The 13,526-nt window shown below is 41.7% G+C and overlaps 1 protein-coding gene across 1 annotated transcript; it reads left to right on the forward strand.

Moving 5' to 3' along the window:
• The first annotated feature begins 1,404 nt into the window (after positions 1 to 1,404).
• LOC128892648 (basic-leucine zipper transcription factor A-like) lies at positions 1,405 to 12,167 on the forward strand. Its single transcript, XM_054153184.1, has 2 exons — positions 1,405 to 1,428; positions 10,704 to 12,167. Exons 1-2 carry the CDS (start codon positions 1,420 to 1,422, stop codon positions 11,964 to 11,966), a joined length of 1,272 nt encoding a protein of 423 aa, XP_054009159.1. The 5' UTR covers positions 1,405 to 1,419; the 3' UTR covers positions 11,967 to 12,167.
• Positions 12,168 to 13,526: the final 1,359 nt, after the last annotated feature.

The following is a 13,526-nucleotide window of genomic DNA, read 5'->3' on the forward strand; positions in this document are numbered from 1 at the left end:
CCCCTCTTTTTGCGTCACCCCTGTACGGCTTTCTTCCCACACGACAAAGGTAGCCACCCACGTGTGCGTGCACGTGCGTGTTTTACAGCTGTACGTGGGTCAGCGTGGCTCGGAAAGTGAACAATCTTCGTTAAAACAAAAGTGAACAGCGAACAGAGCCGCGAAGTCAGGTGAACGCTCTCTCCTATCTCTTTCGATTGGCGAACGCTGGATCGCCACCTTTCTTCGACACTTTCCCCGAGCGAGTGGATCACGGATGAATGATCGTTTTCGCCGGGTCGAATTTCTAGCTACTCGGTTTGCAGCTACGTTTCGACTCTAGGAAGGTTTGCGAGTAGTGGATCTTATTAGGTGGTCAGTTAGGGGACTAGGTTACATACTTACATAAGCTAAGAAGTGATAGTTTGATGAGGATGGCTTGTTACCGATGGTTTTGTTTCGTCTAGTTCAGATCTATAAGTTGGAGTCGATGAAGAATGAGGATCCTGGTTTAATAGTGACACTATTAATCCTTTGAGTAATTATGTTGTAAAAGTCTTCTGTATAGTTAAACCTTAAAATATTCATTGCTGCAGAGAGAAAGTACTGGAAGTCTCTAAACCATGAATGATCCAATGATCCTGGTCTATTGGAATAGTTCTACTAATGTAAATAAAATTGATTAAAGGAAAATTCGATTTTCTGTCTGACATTGCAATCAAATATTTCTTCAACGAATTTCTATTCCTTATGATTAAAACACGAGTATAACTCTTTTATAAGTTTGTCCACTCTCCGCAACAATTCATTTCAATTCACATTGAACCGAATACGTTCAATAGGAAGGTACATATTTGTCAGTTTTGCTTATATTTCAATTACTATTCAATCATTTCAATTACCATTTCAATTATTTCAATTATTTCAATTATCGTGATTGAGCTCCTCTTCCATTCAAAGGACATTTAGGACCGGGAGGGTTAAATAGATTCGTTGGGTCCCCGCGCCTCTTAAAAATAGCACCATCCCTCAATCGAAGGTATTTATTTGACGAGAAAGAGCTGGAAGGAAGAAGACTCGATTCCGTTCGTTCTGACACGAGCCGCTGCATCCGGCGTGTTCTCTCGGACCAATTAAGGCGTCCGTAGTCCCCTCAAGGGCTGAAATATCGCAACTTCGTTCCCGATCTCTTTATTTCCACAGGCCGACGCTAAGAAGCCAACTACATTTCCGTTTCTCTTCGTGCTCCGTCTCTCACGATTTTCCATCCGTTTCCCCTCTTCGCCTTCTGTCTTCTTTCCCGTCTCTTTTCCTCTCCGCAGTTCCTGAGCGCTCGGGGTGCCGGGACCCTTCGTTTAGGGCACCGCAGATGCCGTGCGCCCTACTAGATTACGCCATAGCGGTTCTCAACCGAAGAACCGACGACATTGTGGTAGAACAATGGCAGAGGTAAATAAGACGTGCACAAAGAGTCGATGCAAGCTATTGCGAGGACTCTAGGATATTGTTTTTTTTTAATTAAACACTAGTGGAGTGGAATGTACTCGATTTTTTTATTTTAAGTGAAAGTATACGTGGTTATATTTAAGTCTGATATAATTATGTTAACGGAAAGTATTTTGTTACTAAAAACTTGTAGGGTTCATTTTAACACTTTACCGACCGATAGCGTTTGGACATATATGTACTTAAATTCAATAATATTGTGTATTTTCATAACATTAGTGTTATATTATATTATATTATATTATATTATATTATATTATATTTATATAATATTTCATAATCCACATATTAATGGAAGCATACAATGGGATCGTGCTATCTCAGTAATAAATAAGAAAGTATTGTTTGCCATAGAAAAGAGACGATTAATAGGCTACCGGTCGGTAAAGTGTCAAGTCCTTTAGATTTATAACATTGTCTTAATAGATACACTTGTCTTAATAAATAAAACCAACACTTAGTAATTTATTCATGAGGTCTATTTAGCTCACCAATTAAATTTAAGTTCCTTCCTCTTGTAACATTCAATTTTGTTGTTTATCGAATAAACAGTTGTTTATATTCTGTTCGTAATTTAAAATTTTCCATTTAAATAAGAATCTCGTCCATCTCTGTTCTCAACCCACCTAGTTGGTCCCTCTGGGGGTAGAATGACCGATTTCCTGATCGTGCCGACAAAGCACAGCTGCGAGGGGTTCTGAGAACCGCTTGCACGGGGGAAACAACCCTCCCTTTTCGGAGACCTTCCTTTATTCATCCCCTAATGTAGGACCGACCGGCGCCGTAGGTTCTTCTACGGTATATAGGGTAGTGTATTTATCGTGAAGGTTGTACATACGATGTGCACGTCTACACAAGAGTTTCTGTGTACGTGTAACCGTACGTTTAATCGCAGTTCAAAATAAAATACAGCGCATCTTTTTCTACTTTCCATTCTTTCGTTATTAATTAATGTTCCTCGCGAGCAAAAAATGAACTTTATTATAATATTTCACAGATCAAATCCTAGAATTAAACACGTATATTTGCCAGGCGATAGCATTGTTTTCAATCGAATCTACATCTCACAATCACCTTCGGGATCACTGGAAATATGAATCACCGCGTTTTGATAGATTGATAACGGGAGAGAATGGAGCCCTACTTGTTGAACTCCGTTTAAATTAGGCGAACTGTCCCATCGGGGATCTACTCTCCCTTGCATTCCCCCAAGTATGCTACCCTTCGTTAATTAAAATTAGGAATCAGAAATCTCATATACTTTACACACCACAAAAAGAAGATATGTGTATATTAGGTTGTCCTGAAAGTTTCTTTCGCGAGTTGCACTCAATTATTTTCTGTGGTCGTGTTTCTATAAATAGACAATCTAATTTCATAGATATTCATGTTGTAACAGTAATGGAGCAAAATGAATCGTGCACAATTCAGTAATGTAACATAAAACATCAAATATTGTGCATGTATTACTTATTAATAAAGCGAAAGAAACTTTTGGGACAACCTAATACATATATACACACGTATGCAAACATCTTCTGCGGTAAACGGAGAAATAAGATTTAATATAATATTGTATTACTAATAATAAATAGCAAATATTCGTTTAATTTTGGGGGGGGGGGATGTTTTTCTTTGTATAGAACTCTCGTACATGTCGTTATGTGTATATTCGCGTGGAACATATTTATTGTAACAGCTCGACCGTGGCACACAATTACCCATGCGCATACTAGTCGCTGCATTTTGCGGTTGCAAATGTTGCATTGCGGCGCACTGGTATAAACACTAACACGCAATAACAAATACTTCAAGTAAACAAATAGCCCAAAGCCATAATGGTATTAGAAACGATAGAACAATGAATTTAAATCTATAAATAGATAGTAAAGTATAATGAATGTTTTCTCCAGTGAAAATTATATTAAAATTATAAAATTCACAATTCGATGGAAAGATATACAATATCATGGATTAATCATAATTAGACTGCGGATCTTTATGCATTTATAGGAAATTTGAACGTGCAAGAAACTACAAAATGCAAACAATATGTAAAAATATAAAAAAACATTGAAAGTTCGTGTTGTAATATTTGTAGAATAAAATAAATTCATATTTAGGTTCAGTTTTTGTAGGCACGTTCGCGAAAATTTTATTTTGTATAAAGATCCGCAGTCCAATCATAACAAATGAAGGAACAAGTAGCTTCTAAAGGAATTCATTCTAAATTTACGAATTCGAGTGTATGAAACTATATACATGTAAAAAGAATATACCAATTTTTTGTTTAAATTGGGAATACGAATTTGAAATTTGAAAGAGGCGGTTGCGTCAGGAAGCGCGCGCCGTCGAATTTTTTGAAGTCCGCGACGAGCGCAACACGCGAGTCCTTGAAGCCTAACTGGCTGCTCCCCGGCAATCTTATCCGCTCGACGAGATAGCGCGGCGCTAATCTGCCGCGGACTTTACACCGTTAAAGCCAAGCGTTCAGCTTCCAGGATCGCGAGCCGCGAAAACGCTCCGAGAAATTTCATCGCGAGACGACGTTCTTGCGTCACGTTGCGAAATGAAATTCGACAGTTACGTAATTCACCATCGATTTCGTAAAATTTTCCTCGTGCGAAACGCATAAACGAACGGTGATTACAATTTTCATAGATCATGTCGAAAAAAGTACACAAACAAAGACGAATATGTACTTTATTGTACCTTACCCTAAAATCGTTTTATATTACTTGACAAAATTAAAAAATACGACTATATAAAAATAAGTGAGATAGTTCAGTCAATATGACGAGGACAGAATAACAGAAGACGCAGAAGCTGAGAATAGGGAAAAATTCTATTTAACTTTTCAAAAAATTGCAGAAAATAGTTTAATTATTCCTAGACTGATTTTGCTCAGATGAGCAAAGAAGAAAAGATTGGATGATAAAGTACCCTCTGCATATGCAATTCTTACGTAATTTGAATCCATCGATATCTTACAAGAAATCGTGCACTTTCATCATGGAACAGTATGGCAGAGCATGATACCTATAAATAATACTTTACCTGCGTCAGTGATAAGTAGATGAATAAAAACTAGCTCTATTGAACAGCATTACTCGACTGGAAAGTAATACGCACGATGCTCGTCGTGTTCAAATGCAAGATTTTCCGGCAACAATAATACATTTGAATAAAAAAATCCGCAAGAGAGCATAAACGCGTGAATCATCGATTAAAAACATTCCACAGGGTAAATGTCATTTATTAACCTTCTATTTCAATTATCTTTACTATATACAAAAATAGAAATAAAAAACAAAGTACTTCAAATTTTATTATAATAAAATTACAGTTTAACAAATTTAATATTAATTAGTACAAATTAAATAATACTAATAATAATACTAATACTTTAATACTATAATAAATTTACTATATTATTTAGTCCAACTATTTTAAGTAAAGTACATCTTGGAAGACCACTCAAGATGATAGTACGCCATACAAAAATGTTTTTTAAACTAGGCTAATTGCACAGATACAAAAATTGCGCGACGAACCACGGGAACATGTTGAATAAATTATTTAAAAATTCCCGTCGGAATTACGCTCGATAATCTTAACACGGTGGCCTGTATCGTACGCGTTATTGTTTTTTGGCCCGATAGCGTCGTGCGCGACGTCGTTTCATAGTTGGCGATCTCGCCGGCAGGCGTCGCGTCGATCGAGTCCCCTTTCGAAAATAACACACGGCCGGTTGACGTCATGTTGTCATGACTGCCGACTGCCGGCATCAACGTCGCTTCGACGTCGTTCGTGCTGTGCCGAGCGGCGCAGAAAATTCCCACCGATACCACTCGTTTGCATTCACACGCTACACAGTTGCAAATTCAACGCGAACTTAGGTTAGGACTATTCGTGGCGAGTCATGCGACGAGTCACTACGTCACAGAGATGATACAGTCCGAATTTTTTAGAAAATCGATTTATCTGAAGCTATTGCAAGGCATTGTCGATAATAAAATTATTGCTTGATTTATTGGGTAATTTACACATGGTTTTCGAGGAAGAATGGACACTTTCTATATATATATTTATATCTAGGGATATTTAGAATCTAAATACTTAGAGGGATCCCTGAAAGCATAATATGTATATACTTCTGATGAGAAGTCATAGAGACTTCATCAGTTGTAGGTAAAATATGAAATAAAATAATTTGAATAATGGAACTTTTTATGTGCTTAGAATATTCCCAGTTGTTCACAAAATAAAATTGTTAAAATTGAATGCATTACTACTGATATTTCTGTATTTATAATAATCAGAAATGCTACGTATTGTCAACATCTAGGAAATTGATTTTTCGAAGTCTACTATAGTGACTTCGATTCTACCATTAATTTTTCACGGAAATCGAGCATACATCCCCAATATGCTGATACTCGCGAACAATAGCGTGGAGGTACAGTATCGCGAAGTCGCTACGCCACTCGACTTTCCTCGTATCGTTATCTCTTTCTTCCTTCTCCTTTTTTTTGCATTCGAACTTTGAATGCGTTGAATCTTCGTATTCTGTTTTTTCCACCGCTCGACTTCGGAACTCTGACCGAGTTGCTCGTGTCCCCGCAGTTGTACGACCGAATTATTGAACTAACCTCCAAAGCAACTAGTGTCTTCGACCGTTTTATATACAATATATATATATTTTTTTTTGTTTCTCTCTTTTTTTGGACACGTATAATTATCAGCATTGCCAACAATTTTCAAATAATCGAATTGAAAACGTGGGATCCAAATATTCGATCTTATACGACCGTATGGATGTATTCGCGCACGGTTAGCGTACACGCATATAGCTTAGGAATGTACGACGCCATACAGTCGCTGGTTTTATCTACGGGGCTCCAACTGGCTCGAGCACGGCTTCGTGTGTGTTCGTTCGCTGGCTGGCTAGATAGCTTTGACTCGTGTAGCAAACATTACCTCATCGTCAGGCATAGCCGGATCCACCGCGAACCTTCTCTACTTTTGATTCTTTTCTCGTGCTTCGCCACTGCTCGTGACGAGTTAAACGAAACCGAACACGCGCTATATAAAACATTTTTACCAATCACGGTTAGAAAAATATTTACCTTCAAACCGAATCTCGTCTAACACGCAAATAAAGATACTCGACTCGTGAAAATGAAATGTATTTTAAATATAGAAGCAACATTTTTTAAAAAGAAAAATAAATGTTATGACTACAGTGTACAGTAAAGGAATATAAATATAATATAAATATTTTAAATGCAATAAATGAATATCATGACTACAGTATATAGATATTTTAATGAATATAAATATAAAATAAACGTTTTATTGTGCACATAGATTTTTTTCCCTGTAGATACTTTATATTTGATTTTCGGGACATTTAAAAGTTTTTTCTAACGGTGGACAGAATTTTCCTTGCTTTTATGAAGAATGACGCAAAAGCTAGCTTTGTTAATCTTCTCGAGCGTACAGTACAGCTCGTCCAGATAGGCTTCACGCGGTGAACATTATCTTATTGCGGGCGCAGTCGTCATGAATCTTTTCTAGTTCTAGTACTTCTCTCACGTTCATTCCATTGACCCACATACCCGACGATAAACCAGGAATTGGGGCGATTTTGTTTATAGAAATTCTCTGCCATGAAATTATACGTTTCGTCCACGTGACACATTTATTGTGACGTTTCACTCTGGGCGCAATTTCGCAAAAGTAAATTTGAAATACGGTGGTATGTTAGTATCCTATGAGTCTTATAATTGATGATGTATTCAACACAAGCGTTTCAAGTTTTTGTACGACTTGTAATGTTTTGTTTTCCTTCTAACCGACTTATCTAGCTGTTTTTTTACAGCTTTACATATTTCTGTAAGAGTAGTTACATACATAAAATGAATCCAGTGATAATTTCCAATGTATAAATATATATTTCTTTAAAACAATTTGCTTTGATCCAACTTAAGGGGTTCACTAAAAGTTTTTCTCCGAAAGGAAGTACAAAATGCTAAAGGATTGGAAGAGATCTCAACTATTCTCAAGCGATGAAGCGTACGAAACCCGTGCATTCTTTAACGGAGAACAATTTTCATCGATGCGATTGAGTTGCTTGAAACGGCAGCGCGAAAAGTCTAGAGAGGGTGAAACGAACGAAAGCGTGCTTCCTCTTTGAATCAGTGCCACGATCCTAAGTAAGGCGAGGTTCAAAAGATTCTTGGACAGAGAGTTGGGCAAACCGCAACCCCTGAAAAATTTCGCGTGAGAAACAGAGAGAGTGGCGGAACGGGGCGCGCTTCGTGACTTTGATTTATGGGCAGTTAAGAACCGTGCATTTCTGCCACACACAGCTAATCCGTTACGCGGGTAACCCCCTGCAGCAACCACCCGGTGGTCGTCTCGATTCAACAAGTGCCCGGACCATGTTTCGCAAACATCATTCGCAGACGACGGGAAATTCTCGACCACGACGAGTGAAGTCTTCATCTCCCGCGTTGTGGCTATATAGATACCCACTTTCTTTTTAATCGATAATCATTGACGTAGCAAAGCAAACGCTGCTCTAATTTAGCGTTGGTCCTAGTGATTTTAATGAAAGTATAAACTTACTATGAATATATTAATGCATAAGTTTTGGTATATGATTCTTAAGACTCGTGACAATATTCCATTCTCAGTTAGGTCGATTATTTTAGTTTTAATTCCAACAGAAACTACCCCATAGCTACAAATATTCCACAAATTAATAATTTAATCCAAACGTGGAGACCAAACCGATAACAGTTACTCTTACGGAGAAAGTATCCGTCGACAAGGTAGTCCGGCTCGATTGGTAAAACAGGTCCACCCAGCGGACACAAACTCGGATAGTCTCTAATCTAACCTAGACCTCGTCGCCCACATATGAATTCGAATTTCAGCGAATATTCACGTATTAGGGCGAAGTGCATCATCGTTTTTCCGCGACAAATAAGGGCAAGCATCGGGAAAGCTTCGATCGTTTAAAAAAAGAAGTACTTTCCTAAGGAAACTGCGTTTTCACCGTGATGGAAGGCGAAACCAAGCTCGCGGATCTGATCCGTCATTGTTTTCCCCACGATTCCGCGAATCGACTCTCTGAGAGCTTCGGGACTGGTCGACCCTGTTGGAAGGAGAACCTTCGCGAGCGAGTCGTATTCCAAGTAGGCCGCCGTGGCGGATGTACACTGCCGAGTTGAGATTGAGTCGTTGGCTGCTGGCTCTGCTACCGTGTTGCAAGTCATTTTCAAGAAGATATTCTTCTACTACCCAAAACTTTAGTAGAAATTGATTTAAGAAGTTTAATCTAATACATTTGTAACAAATACGTTTATATTCAATAGAATATTTTTATAACGAATACTCTAACCTTAAATCTCGATGCTTAACACATTATCTAACACCTTTTGCAAGGAAATATACATCTTAAATTCGTGTGAAACTTAATGTGAAATTATCCTCTCTGCCACGACAAGCCCAGAACTTAATCTTTTAAGTCTACGTGAGGCTTAAGATTCTCTCAAGCGAGAAGGACCGCCACCTACTGGTCAGTTCGATAATCAGCGCGATCATAACCTGAAAAAGCCTCCCATGTTTCATTTTTCCAGCAGAGTGTGCATTGTGCTGTACAAGATTCATTTAAATAGAAACCTTTTCATTAGGTAACGTTAAGTTCTATTGCCGTAGCAAGACGACGCGTTTGTTTTGCCGCACGCGTATCGTGAGCGCTCGGTATCGTCTCCGATGGCATTGCTCGTTTCCTCGGAACTTTTTTCCCCTCTCCTGTCTTGCCAGTTGCACACGCCGCTCTTCGACTTCGCTGTTAACAACGTAACGCATCGATTATCTGTTTAAATGACGTCGAAGCCGCCGTGCGCCTCCTACCGCGGTTTCCAACTTTCCGCGGCTCCTTCCATTTCTGCTTTTTCTTTCAGTCTTTTTTTCTCTCCTTCTTCTCTCGTCTTTTTCGCGAAATCAAACCGAACGTCATGTGCTGACCACGTGTATGCGACGAAACGACGAACGCGTCGGTGGTGACATCTCGCGGCGTTTCACGCAACCAACCGCGCGCTGTCAGCGGTTCTCATACGCAGAGGAGATTTTTACCTTTCAAATTTTCTCCGATATCCCCCTTCTTTCTCTTCGCCCCCTCGGGGCTCGCTCGAGCAAGCAAGGCTGGAAGGAGGAGCGATTATTTACTTACTTTCACTCGCACGGTCGCCGAATCGGACTCCCGCGGACGTAAATCATCGATGTCCACGTGGGATCTAATAGATTCATTACGTTTTAGCGAGCTTGCTTATCGCTTTTTATCGATGTTCGTAGGAAGATCGTGTTAGAGGTTATTCGTTGACCAAAGTTGAACTGTTCTCCATTGATTTATGGCTATTCGTGTGTTACCATTTTCCAACATGGCGGGGGATAGGATTCCAAGCGTAGAAACTTCTGACAAATTTACGTGTAATAATATTGTTTTAATATTGTTTAAATAACATAGATTATGTAATATTATCGATCTTTATATTTCATTTCATGTGTAAATACCTACATGAACGTTGAATAAGTTTGAAATTTGGTACCTCGAATTTTCCACTTATCTCGAAACGAATTGTAATTGGGTGGAGGAAAAATAAGAGAGACGGAAGGAAAATGAAGAGCATTTCACAAGGGGCCCGCATGCTTGCTGATTGAGCCCATGAGTAACAACACTCCTCTGTCCCCCCATCTCTGCCTATGCCCACTCGATCATCCATTCCGACGATGACTTCTTTCAGTTCGGGGTAGGGAGACGCCTGACGTCATTCTCGAACGTCTGTCAGCGAGCCGACCCTCTGAGTCATGTCGTTTTGCCTACTCTCCCGCTTGTAATAGAGTATCGAGACTCGGCGAGATCTTTCGCTGGCATGTCGCTAAAACGCCCTCTAGTTCCTTCGGTTTATCTTTCTCATGACTCCAGTAATTATTTCTTTATTAAGTAAAACTAAACGAGGAAGCCTCCATTTCCAAAGCATTCGATAAATATTCTTTTAAAAATAATCAAGAGTTTCTTTCCTTCCAACAAGTTACTTCGACTTCATTACTTCCTTCTCCAGTTCTACAAGTTATTGAAGTTAACCAATGTCTTCTGCAAAATCAGAATTTGCCTCTGACTAATCGCGTTCTTGATCTATTTTCAGAGTTGTGCAATGATGGGTCTGCAGGCCACGGCAGGAAAACGTAAACTGGAGGGAGGTGTGGGCTGCATGGAGTTCGACATGGATATGGGCGAGAGCCCATCGAAGTTAGGCCGAGTGGAGGGTAGCTGGTGGGCAATGGAAGATGGTTACACGCCCCCGCTGAGCCAAACGCCGACGTCATATTACGAGATGGAAGTGAGTCCGCCATGCCTGCAGACGAATCCTTGTCAGCCAACATCGGCTAGTTCCCAGCAACAGCAGCAGCAGCAGCAGCAGCAGCAGCAGCAACAGCAACAACAACAGCATCAGTCGTCGCAGCAGCAGCAACAGCAACAACAGTCGTCGACACCAACGTCAGCGCCGCCGGCATCCACGGTGGCCCACCTGCACCATCATCCGCAGCATTATTACCATCATCAACGTGGACCGGGCAGTCCGGTCGGTAACAACGGTTACAGTCAACTCTCGAGACCTCAGCCGCAGTGGGGGGCGCCTCATCATTACGAGCCGCCGACGATACGGCGCGAGGAAAACGGGAAGAGTTATCTGGAGCTCGGCTCGAGTTACCGAGCGAACGAGAGGTGCTGCGAGGGCTCGAGGTCGAGTTGGTGTCGACGCGGCAGAGCCTGTTACAGACAAAGGCGGCTAGCCGTCCTGAACATTTCTATGTGCAAGCTGGCGAGGTATCGCCAGTTCCCAGATCCGAGCCTTCATCGATCGGTTCTCATCTGCAACACGCTCAGGCATCTGGAACGCGAGATGGAGAGGGACAGAAGTCCGCCGCCCATGGAGCCGGTTATACCAGCGCCGATCGCTCAACTCCAACCACCGGAGCAGGGCAGGCTGACGCCGTTTCCAATGCCTCCGACATCGTCGAATGAAACTGACGTCGATTCCGGTATCGGCGACAGCGACGATAGCCGTTCGATCAACTGGGGCAGCGTGCTTTCTCTATCGAGTCAGTCGCCCCTGGACCCATTGAACAACAACGAGCTACTGGACGTCGATATCGGTCCGGACTTAGACTTAGACTTCATGCCTGGATGGAAGCTGACGCCCCTGTCCGCGGACGACATCCTCAGGAGTACGACGGCGCAGGAGCAACACCAGCACCACCAACAGCAGCACCATCAGCATCAACAGCAGCAGCAACACTTAGCGCCGTCTAGCGGCAGCTGTGGCAGCAGCAACGTGGGCAGCGCCTGCGTCAGCACCGGTAGCAGCAGTAGTACGCACGAGTCGTTGATGTGCGTTGGATCATAGCCCCCGATTTTAACATCGTTGAGTCACCTCATCGATTTTTACCCACTGATGCCGCAGAGCAAATAAAAAGCGCGGCTCGAAACAAAAAAAAAAAAACTGCAAGTCGAACCGTTGGTTGGCCTCTCTCGAATCCATTGACGCCTGGTTGGCCGACTCTCCAGGAGGTCTTCTTTTTCTTATTTATTACCGTAACGTGTCGGTTGCCCGCCGATCGATTATCTATGGTTACGTTCCAACTACCACCGCCAACCGATACTACCATGGGTCTGCTCCCCGTGGGAGATGGGTACGCGTCGTGACACGCTGCGCTCGCAGGTGCAGACCGTAACGGGGATACGCAACGGCGCATACATTGGAAACGGGGTTTAGAACGCGAGGCAAAGAGGTGATTACAATTTCTAAATCGACGAATACACCATATATCCCGAGCTCGCGTTGTTTTAAACATATACATGCATACTTGACAAAATTATTTGACATTGTCTCTCTATATTCCTGTAGTGTGCCCACGGCAGTGTAGATTGCCAGAAATTGTCCATTGCACGAAAAACAACCAAGTAGATCGAACCAATAAATTAGAATTGTACAGGTTACGTCACAAGTCCAGTTCCCGACGATATCTCAACCTGACTTGCGACGCACCCTGTATAGATTTACTCTGTTATACTACACATGTGTCTTTTCTCCTCTCTTTCATGTACAGTTTAAAAAGTTTCGAAAAACTTATGTTTTAGTTGAAACTCTGCAACGCGAGATCGGGTACTACTTCGGCTTCTCAACGGACACCTCGAACGACTAGGTATACTATATCGCAAACGATGTCTGTTTTTGCAGTTGCACCTGCGAATTCGGCGGCGCACGTTATGAGAGGGTATTCCCCCCCTGGCTCTAAGCTCGGAGTGTCGCCAACCATGGCACGTCAGACTGAGAGAGCGAGAGTGTGTGTGTGTGTGTGAGAGAGAGAAAGAGAAAGACAGAGAACACGAAAAAGTCTCAGAGCTTTCAACGTCCACGCCCCCCCGGGCCGGCGATGCGGTAGACGAGTGGCAGGGAGAGCCTTACCTCTCTACGAGTCTTTAAAGCGGTGACTACGCGACAGACCTACGTGTACTCAACGGAAAAAAAAAAACTCATCGTGACCCTGTTCGTACGTTTTTTTTTAATGCAAGTATGCGATATCATGGTATCCCTTGCCTAGCCGGCCGACGTTGAGAACTCTACGGCGATGTCTCGGCTAGCGACAGCCAATCAGAAAACGGGAGTGTCCATCGATCGATGGGTTTTCTTTGGGGATTAAGGAAGACATTGAGAAACAGGCGACAATTAATTAACCCTTGATGGTACAAGTACACTCAGAGAAAGAACGGTTAAATTTTTACTATTTAAAATAAATGAAGGTACGTTACGATCCTGTAAACGATTTCTGTCAACACAACCGTCAAGGTTTTTAGAACTTGGACTGCTAAGGGTTAAATGCCATACACTCTGACACACCGATGGTACACTTACACGCATAGAACGTAACCGCCGTGGCCTATACTACACACCCATCATACACAC

The sequence above is a fragment of the Hylaeus anthracinus genome, unplaced genomic scaffold (genome assembly GCF_026225885.1).
Source record: "Hylaeus anthracinus isolate JK02 unplaced genomic scaffold, UHH_iyHylAnth1.0_haploid 12975, whole genome shotgun sequence".
NCBI classification, from domain to species: Eukaryota; Metazoa; Arthropoda; class Insecta; order Hymenoptera; family Colletidae; genus Hylaeus; species Hylaeus anthracinus.